General features: G+C 45.4%; 1 protein-coding gene across 1 annotated transcript in view; it reads right to left on the reverse strand.

The window, feature by feature from the left end:
• The window catches only part of RAP2A (RAP2A, member of RAS oncogene family), a 31,823-nt gene extending 11,650 nt beyond the window's left edge, over nt 1-20,173 (reverse strand). Inside the window, exon 1 of the mRNA XM_075336732.1 lies at nt 19,625-20,173. Coding sequence (XP_075192847.1) covers nt 19,625-19,938 — 314 coding nt within the window. The 5' untranslated portion in view covers nt 19,939-20,173. The remainder of the gene's footprint in view (nt 1-19,624) is intronic.
• Between the last annotated feature and the right edge of the window lie 204 nt (nt 20,174-20,377).

The following is a 20,377-nucleotide window of genomic DNA, read 5'->3' on the forward strand; positions in this document are numbered from 1 at the left end:
CTTGGTGACCAAAACAAGACTGGAGGACGATCAATTGACTGTTGCACGACAAAACTGTCCATCAAGAACACTTTCTTCCAAAATCACAAAAGAAGACTTGACACTTGGACATTACCGAATGGGGTGTATAAAAATAAAATTGACTACATATTGTCACACCTGCCGCCAGGTGATGCTACTGTGGACCCACTGGACCACAGGGGGAACCCAGACCTTCACTTTTCATGGGATGGGCTTGACTAAGCACCCACCGCAAGGCGGAAATCAGGTGCTACTCCCAGGGCAGGGACCGGGACTGTGGTAGCTGACCCTCAGGGCAGGGACAGACACATGAGCAGACAGGACTAAGTCTGAAGTGTTAACAGGGACCGCGGGGGTAGCAGAGGCAGGAGGCCCAGCCTGGACAGACGGGCGCCAACAGGACAGAACAGACACAGGGACCTGACAACTAGCTAGCTGGAGTACTGGACATTAACTAGCTAAACTAGAGCGTTAATCAGGCAACTATCCTAATGAGACTGAGGTTGCCCTAAATACCCAGTTCCTCTCAGCAATAGGCTGGGAGGCATTTCCTGGGAGTGGCGCACTGGCCCTTTAAGAGAGGGACAGTGGTGAATACGCACTCCTTAGGATCGCTCCCAGAGATGCTGTGATGTGTGCACAGTCTCCGGGAGGTGAGGGAGGAGAACCCACATGGAAGAGAGTAAGAGACGCATGGTAGTGTGCAGGGACCCGGCCGTGGCGGTGAGTCAGAGCGTTTCCCTGAAGGAAAGCAAGAAGTGCAGAGACACAGCATTACACAGATATGTTTGAAAAAGATGGAGGTAGTCTATCATTACCACAAAAACAAGGCCAGGAGCTGACTGTGGAACTGATCATGAACTTTTAACAGCAAAGACTAGAGTCAAGCTGCGCATTAGAAAGCCTCATTAGAAAGCTTACAAAGACCAAGAAGCAACAGAGTCAAAAGGAAAATAGTAACACGTAGAGCGAGGTGTCACCATTTCTCTTCCATTTATATGCAGAAGCCATTTTCAGGAAGGCTCGACTTGCTAAAAAAGAAGGAATACAAATTTATAGACGAATCATTAACAATCTTAAGGCTCTGTGCGCACTGGGAAGTGGAATTTTCTTGAGAAAATTCCGCATGCCCTCAAAGATTACCGCACCCGCGGTAAAAAACCGCGGGAAACCGCACCCGAAAACCGCATGCGGTTTGCCGCGGTTTGCTGCGGTTTTACCGCGGTATTGTTCGCGGTATTGCCGCGGTTTTGCCGCGTGCGGGTTGGGATGTGCTTTATTGCTTTCAATGCAATAAAGCACATTGAAAAAAAAAAAAAAAAAAAAAAAAAAAGTCATTTAATTCTGAGAGTAGATAGAAGAATAGATAGAGGGATAGATAGAGAGAGGGATAGATAGATAGATAGATAGATAGATAGATAGATGACAGATCGCTGCATTTCCCACGGTCGGCAGTGAGTTCACATTACCGGCCGTGGGAAATGACCGGTAATTACCTCTGCTGCATTCAGCCTGTCTCTGTGACAGTCGCGGCTGGATGGAAGCAGCGCTGGACGTCGGACCTGGATTATGCCGGAGCTTTGGTGCGGGAGGGGTTAATAAAATGGTGAACGAGGCTTGTTTGTTTTATTTAAAATAAAGGATTTTTCTGTGTGTTTTTTTCACTTTACTTACGGGTTGATCATGTCAGCTGTCACATAGACGCTGCCATGATCAAGCCTGGGGTTAATGGCGGTGGTCCCCCACCATCATTAACCCCTTGTATTACCTTGCCACCACTGCTACACGGTGGCAAGAAGAGCCGAGGACACGCCGGTATTGTCGCATATTGCATGCGACAGTCCCGGGGCAGCTGCGGCTGATATTCTCGGCTGCCGGAGGGGGAGTGAGGCGGGGGACATTATCCCTGCCCCTCTCCCTCCCCAGCCTGAGGATACCGGGCCGCCGCTGTGTGCTTACCTCGGCTGGACGGTAAATATGCAGCGGAGCCCACGTTCTTTTTTTCCTATATTTCCGTTTTCTTTCTATGTGTGTTCTATGTGTCTGTGTCTATGTGTTCTATGTCTGTGATGTCTGTGTGTGTGTGATCTGTGTGTGTGTTTACTCTGCACGGCTTCCTCTTCCTGTAATGACATCACTTCCCTGCAAAACCGCAAGCAAGTGATGCACATTACCGGAGGTAAACCGCAAAATACCGCAGGGAATAACGCAGGAAAACGCAGTGAACCGCACAGAATTTGCTGCCTGCGTTATTCCCTGCGGGATTTCTTGATTAACATTGAGTCAATGGAGTGAAATCCCGCAGCGCTGTGCGGAAAAGAAGTGACATGCACTTGTTTTTGCTGCGGGATTCCCGCAGCAAAACACGCAGCTGTCAAATTCCGCCCAGTGCGCACAGGATTTTTTTTCTCCATAGGATTTGCTGGTGATTCACTGCAGAGATGTTATGAACATTTTCTGCAGCGAAACATGCAGCAAATCCGCGGCAAAATCCGCGAAAAATCCGGTAAGTGCGCACATAGCCTTAATATGCAGATCATATGACATAGATAGCAACAAGCATAGATTGAATGATGGACTTATTCTGGAATGTCAAAATGGAAAACTCAAACATGGGCCTCCTACTCAATACAAAGAAGACAAAGATATTGACTACTGCCAGGTATGACTGGGACACATTTGAGTTGGACTGCGACAAACTGAAAGTTTTAAAGGACTCAGATCAATGATCACTCAAGATGCAGCGATGACACCGGAAGCTAATAAGAGAATAGGTATGGGCAAATCAACAATGAAGTGACTGGACATTTTACTGGTGACAAAGACACAGCTTGCTCATAGTCTGGTCTTGTCTGTAGTAACATATGGATGCAAAACCTGGACGATAAACAAGGCAGAAGAAGAGTCAACGCCTTTGAAATGTGGTGCTGGAGAAGGATGTTAACAATACCATGGCTGGCAAAACGAACTAATCAATTTAGGAACAAATCAAGCCAGACATGTCACTCAAAGCAAAGATCACCAAGCTGCAATTTACCTAGTTAAAACACATCATACGAAGAGAGCAATCACTTGAGAAGGACATTATGGTTGGAAAAATAGAAGGAACAAGACGAAGAGGAAGACCAGCAACACAAAGGCTTGATGCTATAAAAAAAAAAATAATAATAATGGAGAAGACCCTAGTGGACTTATGTAGGCTTGCACAAGATCGATCTTCCTACAGACCGTTCATCCATCAAGTCGCCATGGCTTGTGATTGAGCTAAAGGCCGTTAAAAGAAAGTTAGACTAAACAATGCGCTACCAACTGAATGCCCTACCAATGTGTGAAAGTAAAAAATGCCAAGATGGAATCCATTAGAAGTCAATGACCTGTGTTAGGGTCTATCATATGTGGCTGATCTCATACTTGGTTATTCTTGTATTATGGAACATTATCCCATCAGGCCTGAAAACAGTATTAAACAAACAATCCAAGGAATGAGAATATGGACTCTGTATAATTTGCTTTGCAGTCTACCAAGTTTTTGTGTCCCGCAAGAAGAAAAAAAAACACAACAAGAAAGCATGTTAAATGGAGTCAAAAGTACTATCCTCAGATTGCATTTACCTAATTTAAGTGAACAAATACGCCAATGGCCACGTATGATACCGTTTTAGAATAGTGAAATGCAACCCACTTACGGAATACTCATCTTCTAGGTCCCCGTGCAGTATTCAGAACTTACTATGGAGAATGAAGAGAGCCCGCACATGCAGTCACCTCTACGGTCATCATTAGACATTTATGGCATATACTGTGGATACGGCATAAATGTTGGACAGGGGACAATCCCTTTAACATAATGTAAATAACCCATACATACTGTATATACATATAAGATTTTATGTGTAAGGGGACATTCACACTATTAAGGGAACCTGACAGCTGATACATGCTGTCCAATTCATGGGCTGCATGTATCAGCCAATAGCTGTGTCATCAAGTAATACTGCTGGGTCCCCGGCTGCTTCTCCCTGCCTGCTGTCCCGGATTGACAGGTCTATCCTTACTTGCACATATAGACAGCAGACAGAGAGAAGCTGCAAGAGACCCGCCTGTCTAAATAGTCTACAGGGTGGATTGGTCCCCGGCAGCTATTAATTATGTTTTCCTCTGCGCCACAGTGTTTCAGAGACAAAATATATCTGGCTAAGTTCATACAGCCAGGACTGGAAATACGCAGCTCAGATTGGGCAGCATGTATCAGCAGACAGGTTCCCTTTAAAGGGTTTTCTGATGCAAACAGGTTATCACCCATCCACAGGAAAAGTGATAATTTATTGATCGGGAGGGGTCTGACCACTAGAATCCCCACTGATCAGCAGAACAGGGCACTATTATTGCAGGTACAATGGAGTAGAAGTGTACATGCCCAACTGCAGCTTTAGTCTAACAAGAATAAGTGCCCCATAAGGTATAAAATTTCCTGTGCTGCCAAACAGTGCAGGTCCTAGCAGTCGGGTAGTTGTGGATAGGTCATTAAGGAATTCTCTGATGGAAAAAAAAAGGTAAAAGGGTTATTCCTATCCCCAAGATCCCACCCCAATATGTGGTAGGTATGATAATATTAGAAAATATCTCTAATTAGAAATGTGGTATAGTTCTCCTGATTTGCTTTGTAGCTTACCCCATATGCAGAGCATTGCGGTAGCTTAGGCATGGTTACGACCACTAACAGCTGTCTGTCACTATATGCATGGTCATAACCACGGATAGATACCTAAGCTGCTGCAATGACCTGCACATTGGGTAAGCAACACAGCGGATCAGAAGAACTATACTACATTTCTAATTGCATTCTGCAATTTTTTTCTGTTTACAGCCGAGGAAAAAGTCGCAGATCTGATCTGCAAGATTGACTAAATGGTCCGACTAAAATGTGAGATTTTCCTGCATTGCTCTCGTCTGATTTAAATGCTAATGTGAGCGAGTTTTAATAAAGATAAGTTGTTAGTCTTCGATTTTCCCTTTTTTCCTTTAGAAATTTTCCCCCTTCAAAACTGAAGCCTTGAGATAGGATTAACACTAGAACTACTGAGGTAGTCATTTTGACTACTTTGCACTATGTATTTTTATATATAGGTGTCACGAGTCCAGTAGTTCTAGTGTTAAAGGAAAGTAGACAACTATTAACGCCAATTTGATAAAACCTACATACCACTTTCTCAGCCACATATTTATTATCTTATAACTAAAAAAGTGCTGGAAAATATAACTGGTCCTCTCTGGTATTTATGGACAACAATAAATCAATAAAGACTATGTCCCCAGATTCTTTAAAGCACACCAATCACCAGGATTTTCCTATATAATCTATAGCCAGTGCTATACTGGCACTATCAGGCTGATTCTATACATACCTTTAGGTGTCAGCTCAAATGTACACTACAGTTCAAAAGTTTAGGGTCACTTAGATATTTCCTTATTTTTTAATGAAAAGCAAATTTTTTTCAATGAAGCTAACAATAAACAGAAATACACTCTATACATTGTTAATGTGGTAAATGACTATTCTAGCTTCAAACGCTTGTTTTTTAATGCAATATCTACATAAGTGTATAGAGGCCCATTTCCAACAACCATCACTCCAGTGTTCTAATGGTACATTGTGTTTGCTGTGTTAGAAAGCTAATGGATGTTTAGAAATCCCTGGAAAAACCTTGTGCAAGTATGTTAACACAGCTGAAAACAGTTTTGTTGATTAGTGAAGCTATAAAACTGACCTTCCTTTGGGCTAGTTGAGAATCTGGAGTATTACATTTGTTGGTTCCATTAACCTCTCAAAATGGCCAGAAAAAGAGAACTTTCATGTGATACTCGACAGTCTATTCTTGTTCTTAGAAATGAAGGATATTCCATGCAAGAAATTGCCAAGAAACTTAATATTTCCTACAACGTTGTGTACAACTCCCTTCAGAAGAGAGAACAAATCGGCTCTAACCAGAGTAGAAAGAGAAGTGGGAGGTCCCGCTACACAACTGAGCAACATGACAAGTACATTAGAGTCTCTAGTTTGAGAAATCGATGCCTCACAGGTCATCAACTGGCAGCTTCATTAAATAGTACCTGCAAAACACAAGTGTCAACGTCTACATTGGAAAGGCGACTCCGGGATGCTGGCCTTCAAGGCGGAGTGGCAAAAAAAGCCAGATCTGAGACTGGCTAATAAAAGGCAAAGATTAATATGGGCAAAATAACACAGACATTGGAGAAAGGAAGATAGAAAAAAAAGTGTTATGGACAGATGAATCGAAGTTTGAGTTGTTTGGATCACACAGAAAAACATTTGTGAGACGCAGAACAACTGAAAAGATGCTGGAAGAGTGCCTGATGCCATCTGTCAAGCATGGTGGAGGTAATGTGATGGTCTGGGGTTGATTTGGTGCTGCTAAAGTGGGAAATTTGTACAATGTAAAAGGGATTTTGAATAAGGAAGGCTATCACTCCATTTTGCAACGCCAAAGGACTAAAAGGACCTGTGCTGATGTCCTCCCCATGTGACCAGAAGGGGTGCGGCATCAGCCAACATAGCGGATACCAGGAAGCAAAATTTTTCTGTTGGCTGAGGCCCCACCCCTTCTGGTCACATGGGTATGACATCAGCACAGGTATTTTTAGTCACAAAGTAAAATCGATTGTATAATAGAATTAGCACACATAACAGAGGGATGGGATAACTATGAATACCCACATCAGCTTCTGCAGCTACTGTCACTCAAAAGGCTGATGATTTTACAAACTTTACTTGCTTGTGTTTCAAAACCTATACATCTGAGCTGACAACTAAAGGTATGTATAGAGTCAGCATGATAGTGCCAGTATAGCCCTGCCTTTAGGTTATATAGGAAAATCCTGGTGATTGGTGCGCTTTAAGGTGTTTACGCCAGTGATGTAAAATTCCTTCAAACATTACGGCATTTTTGTGCAACACGAAAACTTGCAACTTTTGGCATCTTTGGGCAGCACCACAAGAGTGGAATCAGCTGGACTGCAGCCGAAACGGGATGTGGCAGCTCCCACCAAGTTCATTAAAATGCACCAGCGATCCTTTCCTCGGAAATGTTACTCTAGTCTCTGACAAGAGTAAGGGTGCTTTCACACAGCATTTTGTCCCTCATTCAGTGGTCTCTTCTTGGTTTACATCTGAACACCCTGCAAAAAGAGCATTGGACTTATGCGCTGACGAGGCCATTGACATGGTGCAGACAGATTCACTGTGTACTCTATCGTGCATAGTTTTCGGGCGTATACACTTACTGGAGGCAGTCATCAAGACATAGTCTACTACGTCTGGGTGTCCACTTCCAATAGGAGTAAACGCCCGAAAATTGTGCACGTCGGAGCACACGGTGACTCAGTCTGCACATTATAGTCAATGAAGGGGTTCGGATGTAAGCCCCGATGGGACCACTAAACATGGGGAACAAGGTAATGTGAAATCAACCTAATATTTCTGGCGAGGTGCACGCCACAGATAAGATGCGCCTAATTCACTGACTAGGGAGCACCACTTAACGATGTGTGAGCAGGAATTCGATGCGCCTAGTTCATTATGACTCGAGTATGAAATGTCAGTCTTTAATGAATTGGGGCCTATGTGTGCTGTTGATTAAATCATTCAGTGTGGCAGTATCAACAATACTCCCCGAGTTTATAAACATGTGCAACTCCTGAACATGTACAATAATAAACCTTGTATCTAATGCGATTACTCAATGAGTATGCAGTAGTCTGCAAGCCTGAGGTTCCCATGTACAGTATATCACAACTGTGAATACACCACTCACATTTTTGTAAATATTTTATTAGATCTTTTCATTGTGAAAACGCTGAAGATATGAAACTTTAATACAATGGAAAGTAGTGTACAGCTTGTATAACTGTAAATTTGGTGTGCCCTCTAAATAACAACACACAGCCATTAATGTCTAAACCACTGACAACAAAAGTGAATAAAAACCTCTAAGTTAAAATGGCCAAATTGTGCCCAATTAGACATTTTCCCTCCCCGATGTCATCTAACTCATTAGTGTGACAAGGTCTCAGGTGTGAATGGGGAGCAGGGGGTTAAATTTGGTGTTATCGCTCACACACTCTCTCATACTGGCCACTGGAAGTTCAACATGGCTCCTCATGGCAAACAATTCTCTGCGGATCTGAAAAAAAATTATTACTCTACATGAAGATGGCCTAGGCTATAAGAAGATTGTCAACACCCTGAAGATGAGCTGCAGCAGGGAGGCCGAGACCATACAGTGGTTTAACAAGACAGGTTTCACTCACAACAGGCCTTGTCATGGTCAACCAAAGCAGTGCACGTGCTCAGCGTTATACTGTCTTTTGAAAATAAACGCATGAGTGCTGCCAGCATTGCTTAAGAGGTTAAAGCGGTGGTGGGGTCAGCCTGTCAGTGCTCAGAGCATACGCCATACACTGCATCAAATTGGTCTGCATGGCTGCCGGCACAGAAGGCAGCCTCTTCTAAAGATGATGCACAAGAAAGCCCACAGTTTACTGAAAACAAGCAGAACGTGGTCTGACGAGACCATGAAAAAAGTTATTTGTTTCAGATTGTGTGTGTGGGGGCAACCAGGTGAGAAGTACAAAGACAAGTGAGTCTTGCCTAAAGTCAAGTATGGTGGCAGGAATGTAATAATTTGGGGCTGCATGAGTGCTGTGGGGAGCTACAGTTCATTGAGGGAACCATGAATGTCAACATTTATTGTGACATACTGAAGGAGAGCATGATCCCCTCCCTTTGGAAACTGGGCCACAGGGCAATATTCCAACACGATATAATCAAACACCTCAAACACACGTCCAAGACGACCAATGTCTAAGGCAGGGGGTGGGGAACCTTTTTTCTGCCGGAGGCCATTTGGAAATTTCTACCACACTTCGGGGGCCGCATAAAATTATCAACTTGAAAATTACTCTAATATATTTGGTCAAACAATTAACTCAATGTGGCGGCTGGAGCTTCTACTCTTTGGTGCGGCTGTGATGTTAAGTGATTTTGATCTTGTTGCTTCTCACAACTGCTTTTCCAGGTTTCATTTGGCTGTGACTGCTGTATATACATCACAGGAGGGGATGGGGGCATATACATCTTAGGGGAGGGTTGGGAGGAATATAGATCACTGGAGAGGACTGGGGTGCATAGACATGACTACGGAGAATGGGGGTATAGATATCAAAGGAGATGCTGAAGGCAAATACAACACTGGGGAGGGCTGGGAGGAATATACATCATTAGCAAAGTTGCGGGGCATAGACGTGGATGTTTGCATAGACATCACTGGGGGGTACATACAGTTAGGTCCAGAAATATTTGGACAGTGACACAATTTTCGCGAGTTGGGCTCTGCATGCCACCACATTGGATTTGAAATGAAATCTCTACAACAGAATTCAAGTGCAGATTGTAACGTTTAATTTGAAGGTTTGAACAAAAATATCTGATAGAAATTGTAGGAATTGTACACATTTCTTTACAAACACTCCACATTTTAGGAGGTCAAAAGTAATTGGACAAATAAACCAAACCCAAACAAAATATTTTTATTTTCAATATTTTGTTGCTAATCCTTTGGAGGCAATCACTGCCTTAAGTCTGGAACCCATGGACATCACCAAACGCTGGGTTTCCTCCTTAATGCTTTGCCAGGCCTTTACAGCTGCAGCCTTCAGGTCTTGCTTGTTTGTGGGTCTTTCCGTCTTAAGTCTGGATTTGAGCAAGTGAAATGCATGCTCAATTGAGTTAAGATCTGGTGATTGACTTGGCCATTGCAGAATGTTCCACTTTTTTGCACTCATGAACTCCTGGGTAGCTTTGGCTGTATGCTTGGGGTCATTGTCCATCTGTACTATGAAGCGCCGTCTGATCAACTTTGCGGCATTTGGCTGAATCTGGGCTGAAAGTATATCCCAGTACACTTCAGAATTCATCCGGCTACTCTTCTCTGCTGTTATGTCATCAATAAACACAAGTGACCCAGTGCCATTGAAAGCCATGCATGCCCATGCCATCACGTTGCCTCCACCATGTTTTACAGAGGATGTGGTGTGCCTTGGATCATGTGCCGTTCCCTTTCTTCTCCAAACTTTTTTCTTCCCATCATTCTGGTACAGGTTGATCTTTGTCTCATCTGTCCATAGAATACTTTTCCAGAACTGAGCTGGCTTCATGAGGTGTTTTTCAGCAAATTTAACTCTGGCCTGTCTATTTTTGGAATTGATGAATGGTTTGCATCTAGATGTGAACCCTTTGTATTTACTTTCATGGAGTCTTCTCTTTACTGTTGACTTAGAGAAAGATACACCTACTTTACTGAGAGTGTTCTGGACTTCAGTTGATGTTGTGAATGGGTTCTTCTTCACCAAAGAAAGTATGCGGCGATCATCCACCACTGTTGTCATCCGTGGATGCCCAGGCCTTTTTGAGTTCCCAAGCTCACCAGTCAATTCCTTTTTTCTCAGAATGTACCCGACTGTTGATTTTGCTACTCCAAGCATGTCTGCTATCTCTCTGATGGATTTTTTCTTTTTTTTCAGCCTCAGGATGTTCTGCTTCACCTCAATTGAGAGTTCCTTAGACCGCATGTTGTCTGGTCACAGCAACAGCTTCCAAATGCAAAACCACACACCTGTAATCAACCCCAGACCTTTTAACTACTTCATTGATTACAGGTTAATGAGGGAGACGCCTTCAGAGTTAATTGCAGCCCTTAGAGTCCCTTGTCCAATTACTTTTGGTCCCTTTAAAAAGAGGAGGCTATGCATTACAGAGCTATGATTCCTAAACCCTTTCTCCGATTTGGATGTGAAAACTCTCATATTGCAGCTGGGAGTGTGCACTTTCAGCCCATATTATATATATAATTGTATTTCTGAACATGTTTTTGTAAACAACTAAAATAACAGAACTTGTGTCACTGTCCAAATATTTCTGGCCCTGACTGTACATCACTGTTGGTATATACATCATTGTTGGGGAGCACAGACATAGCCTGGGGGGCATAAACATTTCAGGGGAGGGCTAGGAGGAATATACATCACTAGGGAAGCAGCAGGGCATAGACATCACTGGGGGTACAAACAACACTGGTCGGCACAGACAACACTGGGAGTATATACATCACTGGGGAGCACAGACATAGATGGGGGGCACAAACATTGCTGGGGGGAGCACAGACAGACCTGGAGGAGGCTGGAGACAGACGGGCCTGGGGCAGGCTGGAGGCAGACAGACAGGCCTGGGGGAGGCTAAAGGCAGACAGACAGGCCTGGGGGAGGCTAAAGGCAGACAGGCCTGGGGGAGGCTAAAAGGCAGACAGGCACACCTAGGGGAGGTTGTGGGCACAGAGAGCACTGCTGAAGCCGGGCATGGAGAGCGCTGCTGAAGCCGGGCACGGAGAGCGCTGCTGAAGATACCAGGGACCGCTGCGGGCACAGGACCTGGGAGATGATGGGGCAATCGCTCTTCGTCTGCTTGACTGGAGCACACCTGGCGCCTATCCCGCCTACAAAGTATGTCCTCACGCTAGCCAGTGCCAGCGTGGGGACGTAGTCCTTCGGTATAGGAATTGCAACGTTCAGCATTGAACACGCTGTGCAGGGTTTTAAAGGGCCAACAGGCAGCAAGATGCAGCTGCTGCCCCAGCACGGCGGTCCCTGGGAATCTGTCCGGGGGCCGCAAAAAAAAGTCACTGCGGGCCACATACGCCCAGCGGGCCAGAGGTTCCCCACCCCTGGTCTAAGGAAACTGATGGCAAAGGTGCTGGACTGGCCAAGCATGACTCCAGACCTAAACCCTATTGAACATCTGTGGGGAATACTCAAACGGAAGGTGGAGGAGCACAAGGTCTCTAATATCCACCAGCTATTTGATGTATGTCATCATGGAGGTTTCCAATGGCTCCTGTGAACTTTAGTGAACTCCATACCCAAGACAGTTAAGGCAGTGCTTGAAAATAATGGTGGCCACACAAAATATTGACACTTTGGGCACAATTTGGCTATTCTCACTTATTCTCACTTAGGGGTGTACTCACTTTTGTTTCCAGTGGTTTAGACATTAATGGCTGTTGAGTTATTTAGAGGGCAGACCAAATTTACACTGTTACGACGGCATCACACTTGTGAGTGACTCGACGGCATCACACTTGTGAGTGACTTGCATGAGTCTCACATTGTATCACCTGACATGGCCGCACACTCTCCTGACAGGAGCAGGTCGGCTGCATGTATTTCTATGCAGTTAAGACGCTCGTGTCTGGAGAGTGTGCGGCTGTGCCGGGTGATGCGGTGCCAGTTACTCGCATGTGTGACTCCGGCCTTATACAAACTGTATGACTACTTTACATTGTATCAAAGTGTCATATCTTCAGTGTTGTCCCATGAAAAGATATAACATATTTGCAAAAATGAAGGGTGTACCCACTTTTGTGACATACTGTATATAACAATACTGCACAATCCATAGCTAGGATGATATAACGTTTCCTGTTATAGCTAGGAAGCAGCCAGTTGACCAAAATGTACCTGAGCAGCTCAACCCCACTTGTACTCATTACTAAAGTGGCAGTATATAGATAAATCACAGTGTCAATACAGGTAAAAGGCCACAAGACTGGTATGGTGCGTAGCAAAAACAACATTATGTAACAGCAGAAATCTGGCATTGGTGCATTGATATACCTTCCCCTACAGTCACAAGGCTCCAATGGTCCAAACTACCATTAGAGTTGCTTGCTCTTATAGCACTGTTTAAAGGGAACCTGTCACCAGATTTGGCGACTATAAACTGCGGCCACCACCACTGAGCTTACATACAGCATTCCAGAATACTGTATATAAGGGCCCAGGCCATCCTGTAGAATGTAAAAAATACTTTTATAATACTCACCTAGGGGGCGGTCCAGTCCAGGACCTCAATGTCGGCTAGTGTAGATGACGTAGAACTCGTCATCCACACTAGCTTCAGAAGGAGGACAAAGATGGCTGAAAGAGGAGGCACGGGATCCAGAGACGCCCATCCAACCAGTCTGCTCTGCACCGACTGTTAGGTAAGTATTATGAACATCTGGTGACAGGTTCCTTTTAAAGACCGCCCGCACATGTGCACCACAATAATTTTATCTGAGCAGGGCAGATCAAAGTGCGTCTGCGCAGGACCTCAATGCCGGCTAATGTGCACATCATGGACACTGGTCCTCATAAGAAGGTGATTGCCGTAGAGAGAGGAGGTACCAGACCAGAGAGCAGTGACACCCATTGGACCGGACCACCCCTTAGGTGAGTATCATAAAAGTATTTTTTATGTTCTACGCAGCGGTCTGGGCTCTTATATACAGTATTCTGGAATGCAGTATATAAGAGCTCAGTGGTGGTGGCTGCAGCTTAGTCGCCAAATCTGGTGACAGGTTCCCTTTAATCAGTCACATTGTGTATACTGGTCAATAAGAAACCAGTTCCTAAAGTATTATGAATGGCATCAGTAATCTGCTCCATACACAATACATATAAGATCTTCTATCTGACCTTCAGTAAATCGTTTGGTCCACACTGACCATAGTATACCTCTCATGAAGCTCTCCTAAGGCCACATGGACACGTTGAGTATTTGGTAAGTTTTTAAGCTCATTATTTGAAAACCAAAACCAGGAGTGGAACAATCAGAGGAAAAGTATAATAGAAACGCAGGCAACACTTCTGTATTTTTCACCCACTCCTAGTTTTAGCTACAAATATGGAGGTAAAAAAAAAGAAAAAAAAACCTTACCCAGTTTTCAACGTGTGCATGTGGCTTAAGACATTTGAAATAGGGAGATGGGACAGAAAGAATGTAATTACCCAGGAAGGTTACATTAACTTGTGCAGACAAAATCTAAAGTGAGGATATTTTAGGCATCTATACTTTGTGATCGGGAACTGAAAGAGGAGGAAAAAACTTAAAGGGAACCTGTCACCAGTTTTTTGCCCTATAAGCTGCGGCCACCACCACCGGGCTCTTATATACCGCATTCTAACATGCTGTATATAAGAGCCCAGGCCGCTGTGTAAAACATAAAAAATACCATATAATACTCACCTAAACCGGTCGCTACGCTGGATGTGGGTCAAATGGGCATCTCCGTTCTCCGGGTCTGGTGCCTCCTCTTTGGGTCATTTTTATCCTCCATCTTTTGAAGCCGCGGTGCATGACACGTCCTACGTCATCCACACTCGCCTGCATTCAGGTCCTGAGCAGGCGCACTTTGATCTGTCCTGAGCAGGGCAGATCAAAGTGTTGTAGTGCGCATGCGTGGAACCGGCGAGTGTGTATGACGTAGACGTGTCATGCACCGCGGCTTCAGAAGGAAAACGAAGATGGACGAAACAGGAGGCGCTGGCACCGGAGGACGAAAACGCGCATTTGAACCACATCCAACGCAGCGACCGGTTTCGGTGAGTATTAAAGTGTTTTTTTATGTTCTACACAGCGGCCTGGGCTCTTATATACAGCCTGATAGAATGCTGTATATAAGAGCCCACTGGTGGTGGCCGCAGCTTATAGGGCAAAAAAACTGGTGACAGGTTCCCTTTAAAAGGGTTCCAGGGGTTTTAAACATTGAGGTCTTATTTTTAGGACCTTTCGGACTGCCATCAATCAGTACAATAAAGAGACCACAGCATTGCCACCATTGCCCATCCTTTTCTGGTTTACCAAGCTAATGGTCCGTACAAGCAGCTGTGCTAGGTACTGAAGCTCATCACCTTCAGACAGTATAGGCCAGATACTGTATATGCTTATGATGCCCAGGATGTTAGAAGTTCACTTACCAAATTTTACTTTTTTTTGCTGTGTGTGAACTGTTGACTCACAATCTGTCAAAAAATGAACTTAGGTGTTGCTTTCTCATGTTTTAGTCACCAGTCCCACACTCTTCCTGGCTTTCGTAATTACCCATTCAATTTGGTGTGTCTTGTTATAGCTGGTTTCTCCACTTACATAATGTCTAACATTTTATTAAACGCGTCAGTTTTTGCCTTGATGCAATATTTTCTTTTTAAGCTGTACTAATAAATTGGTAACCATTTTATATCCAAACGGCTGGACACCTTCAATTGCTGAGATGCTCACTCAACCAATAATTTAGGTATTTTCAATCCCATGTTCTAAGTGCACAAAAACAGCCTAGCACCGGTACTTGTGCTTACTAATGCTCCCTACTTTAAGGCTATGTGTGCATGTTGCATATTTGCATGCAGTTACGCTGCGATCTGCACCGTAGCGTAACTGCATGCCTCCTGCGTCCCCAGCATAATCTATGAAGATTATGGAGGAGACGTGCGCACGTGGCGTATTAGAGCGCAGCGCTTCGGCTGCTGCCCGAAGCGCGCGTTCTAAGAAGTGACATGTCACTTATTCCGTGCGCTCTGCATGCAGTCCCCACTCTGTCTATGGGATGGGCTGTACTCACAGCGTATGGAATCGGCTTTTTTTTCATTACGGACTGTTTCTGCAGCGATTTGAAGCGCACGTGTACTGTTCAAATCGCTGCAGAAATTTCTGCAGGGACAGAACGCTACGTGCGCACATACCCTTAATGTTTCTGTCAGGGGTCGCGTTGTTGCCTCACATAGTGTAATCTTCTTACACAGTTATCCTGGACATTGTGTCACTCTAGGTACAGGGAAGTACCAAGCAAACGTTGAAAGGAAAGGGAAACCCTGCATCTAGGGAAAGAAGTGGAGACCCCTAAACGCTGGCCCCTGGCTTAGCTCACCACCCTAGATCGGTTCCACAGCTATCAGGACACCTGACCCTGAAATAGGCTGTAGGTAGAGAACGGAAGGGATGAGCGCTTAGTCAACTCCACTAAGCTCTAAAGAACACACATGGAGCATAAAACAAAATAAATGAATCTAAATCAAGAGAGGTAATTATTCCCCTATACTCTGCCCTGGAATACTGTGTACAGTTCTGGGCGCCCCAATTCAATAAAGACATCAATATATTGGAGCAAGTCCAGAGAAGTGCAACCAAGATGGTAGAAGGTCTGCAAACCATGTCATATGGAGACCGGCTAAAAGAACTATTAGTGTTTAGTTTGCAAAAGAGAAGGCTGAGAGGAGACTTAATAGCGGTCTACAAATATCTGAAAGATAGTCACAGTGCAGAGGGAACTACCCTACTGTCATGTGCACAAAGAAGTACAAGAAGAAATGGGATGAAAATAAAAGGAAGAAGATTCAGATTAGACATTAGGAAAAACTTTCTGACAGTGAGGGCAGTCAGGGAGTGGAACAGGCTACCACTGGAGGTAGTGATCTCTCCATCAATGGAAATCTTCAAGCGGAAGCTGGATAAACATATAGCTGGGATGATTTAGGAAAACCTGCACTCGCAGGATATTGGACGCAATGGCCTTTGAGGTCCCATCCAACTCTACTATTCTATAATCTCCAGATGACTCAGGGAGAGGAATTGCAACAACAACAAAGTTTCATCAGATGAATACAAACCGACTGCTTGCACTGAAGACATGTTAACGGTATTAGACCTATCACCAGCACAGGGTAAGTGGGCATGAGCATATATAAAGACACATTGGGAAGTGCTGCAGATTAACAGCTGAAAAGGTGAGGAAAGCCACAGGGTCCTAAAGAGAAAGGGATAAACCCCAAGCAAGGAAAAAGGGAAAGTCAGAGAGCCAAACCCTACGACCTTCTACAGGTGGAAACTACAGTACTGTCTGTTTTTTACATTTCACACCCTTATGTGGTGCCAAACAGCTGGAACATGTGCAGATGACAGTTAGCTTCTATAACACAGGAAAATAAAATTGAAGAACTTAAAGGTCTGGGAGCCTTTCCTGCAGAAAGTGTCAGGCACGTTGCATGCTGGGAAATGTAGCGTACAGGATCAGGCTGAAATTACAGACATACCCAACACCAGGAAAATAAGTATGTAAACATCAGTAGCCAATGGAAATTGGAATGGAAAAATTGGAAGAATTTGTAAGTTTTATACAAACCGCTTCACCTGCCTGAGATGTCCCACAGAAGTGTGTATTACGGAACACACATGTATAATGCAAAGTGAAGAAACTTTGTGTGTGTTGTCTCTGATCCATGGGAACATGCTTGTTTATACCTAGAGCCTGAAATGCTGCACAGACCCTAAATTTCCAACAGCTAAGAATTTGCTACAATTGTAGCCAGTTAATGAAATCCCCTGGGAGCTAAGCAATGACTGGTCCATGGGTAACACCTCAGGACAAGAACAAGACGAGCCGCAGATGCATTCAGCTCTCACAACTGTCAGGACTGGAAACAACAGCTTTGAAGAATAAAGTCTGCCCCAGTTTTCAGTCTTACGATATAAATAAGAATGCTTCCATTCACTGAATGCAAGCAAGGTAAATGCGCAATGTGTATCCATTCACTGAATGCAAGCAAGGTAAACGCACAATGTGTATATTCGATTCGCTGCGGATGTTCCTTTGAGATGTAAGTGCAGAAAATCCACAGGATAACACGGTACAAGTTAAGCATCTGTAAGGTGTGGGAATATTGTTATGTGTAAATTGACCTGCGGGGTGGATTTTGAAATCTACAGAATGTCAATACTTTGATTTGCATAGAGTAAAATCTTCAAAGGATGAAATCCACAAGTAAGGCTGCTTTCACACTACGTTTTTTTTAACATGCGTCATGAACGTTTTTTTGCTGCAAAAGCGGATCCTGCTTTTACAGCAAAAAAACGCATGCAAACGCATGTATTATTTTGCAGGATCCTGTCACTAAGTTTATGGGCGGGCATTGGAGTCATGTGATCGGGAGGGGAACTGAACGTGAAAGACTGGGAGCCAGCTTCTGACAGCTGTGGAGTCTCGTAACCAAGGTAAACATCGGGTAACTTGCTTGGATACCCGATATTTACATTGGTTACGAGTGTCTGCAGCTGCAAGGAGCCAGGCTCCCTGCACACGTAACCAAGATAAACATTGGGTAACTAAGACCGCGGTTACCCAATGTTTACCTTGGTTACGAGCGTCTGCAGCAGCTAGGAGCCGGCTGCCTGCTCCCTGCACACGTAACCAAGATAAACATTGAGTAACTAAGACCGCGGTTACCCGATGTTTACCTTGGTTACGAGCGGCCTCCAATCTCAGGCGGGGGAGAGTGGAGAGAGAGGGAGGGGGAGAGAGAGGGAGGGGGAGGGAGGAGGAGAGAGGGACTGATCACCTGAGGCTGGTTTCTGTGCATGCTCTGTAGAGCAAGCAGGATCCTGTCTATCAGCATGCCAGCGTTTACTTGCGTTTGCGTGCTGTTTAGTCAGGATCCAGCAATTTGCAGTATTTGGACGCAGCTCAAAAACGCTACAAGTAGCATTTTTGAAAAAAGTTAAAAAACTGCAAGTCGCTGGATCCTTACTATAACGCACGCAAACGCATGTGAATGCATGTAGATGCGAGTCCATTGCAAATGCATTGAAATGATGCAATGATGCATTTGCACTGGATCTGTTTGTGCGTTAAAAAAACGTTCATGACGGATGTTAAAAAAGCAGCCTAACATACAGATTTGCTGTGGAAAATCCGCATTGTGTAGGTAACCTTAAAGCGAGCTCACGAAGACAACCGCAGTCCATATACTTCATTAGGGCAAATGTACAACATAGCAGGGGTGAGGTCCCTCAATGTACACTCTATAAGCTAGAATGGAGACCAGCTCTGTACACGTGCCTCCCATTCTGATGGCTTTGGACCGTTCTTATATTAAAGGGGGATACAAGTCAAATACTGTTCAGCTTTGTAATGTGTTTGGGCTATAATCCCAGCCAGTATACTTACCTCCTGAAATATTCCCTGTCCCCCTCTGACTTCTGCTCCACTGGCAGCAGACAGTGGTGACATGGCAAGTGTGGCTACCTGGTACCTGAGGACACGGCAAGATGACGGAGCACCCAAACAGGTGGCGGAGATCTGGGAAGTAAACTGCAGAGTCAACCTCAAGAGTGGTAAAATACCCTGCCTTCCCTTTCAGCATTATTTACAGTGTCCTCTTAGTGCTGACATTTCAAGATGTGATAAATTCCATTGATATGAAGAAAGCCAATAGCAACAATTAGCAAAGAGCTGAGGGAGAATTGGATGTGGGGAGCTGAGGGAAGAGGCTGCAGGAGGACAAAGGCTGATCCCAGGCCGATCCGTACAGCAGAGACATGTGCAGGCCCAGGAGACACAATGGAGGGACTGCATAAGTCCCCGAAATCCTACAAAGGCCCCACTGAATCCTGCACAGGCCCCTGAATTAATGCAGAGCCCCCCGAATCCTGCAGGGCCCCACGGGAAACTGCAGAGACGCCCGGAATCCTGCAGGGGTCCCCGGATTAATGCAGAGGCCCCAGGAACCTGCAGAGGCCTCCGGGATCTTGCAGAGGCCCCCAGATTAATACAGAGGCACCTGGAATTCTGCAGGGCCCCGCAAATTAATGCAGAGCCCCCCGAATTCTGCAGAGCCCCGGAATCCTGCGCCCACCACGCCCTGCCCGGCGCCCCTCGCCCACCTTTTCACGCGGATGATCTGGTCCCTCATGGGCTTGATGTCCTGGAAGCTCTGCTGGTTGACCAGGCTGTACACCAGGATGAAGCCCTGCCCATTCTTGATGTACAGGTCCCGCATAGACGCGAACTGCTCGGTACCGGCCGTGTCCAGGATCTCCAGCACGGAGGGGGACGAGTCCACCTCGATCTCCTTACGATAGAAGTCCTCAATGGTCGGGTCGTACTTCTCGATGAATGTTCCGGTCACGAATTGCACAGTCAGAGCCGACTTGCCGACCCCGCCGCTCCCCAGGACCACCACCTTATACTCGCGCATCGTCCCCCTCCGCTCCCCGGCGGCATGCACCGCTCCTCACACCTCGCCGCTTCTCCGCCTCCGTCGTCGCCGCCGCCCCTCTGCAGCGGCTTCCGGAGGCATGGGAAGAGGCCGGGCTGCTTGGCCCGGTACCCGGAGAGCTGCCCCCACCGCCCCCTGCGCCCACTGAGCGGTGCTTATCCGCTAGCCGCCCCCGGCGTATCGCGCCGGCCTCAGCACCCTCCTCACTGGGCTCCCAAGCCTTCCCCCGGCGCGTCACCTCACACTAGCCGTGACTATTGGTTCTTCCGTCTATTTCCATAGCAACTGTCTATCCTCCTGAACACTGGGAGGAGAAAACGACAGCACCAATCACCGCCTCCTCCTCACGGGAAGATGCGACGAGAACAAGCGGCATCCACAGACAGAGCCAATCACTGCGTCATATCAGCATCCAATC

Source organism: Anomaloglossus baeobatrachus, chromosome 2, assembly GCF_048569485.1.
Source record: "Anomaloglossus baeobatrachus isolate aAnoBae1 chromosome 2, aAnoBae1.hap1, whole genome shotgun sequence".
Lineage (NCBI taxonomy): Eukaryota > Metazoa > Chordata > Amphibia > Anura > Aromobatidae > Anomaloglossus > Anomaloglossus baeobatrachus.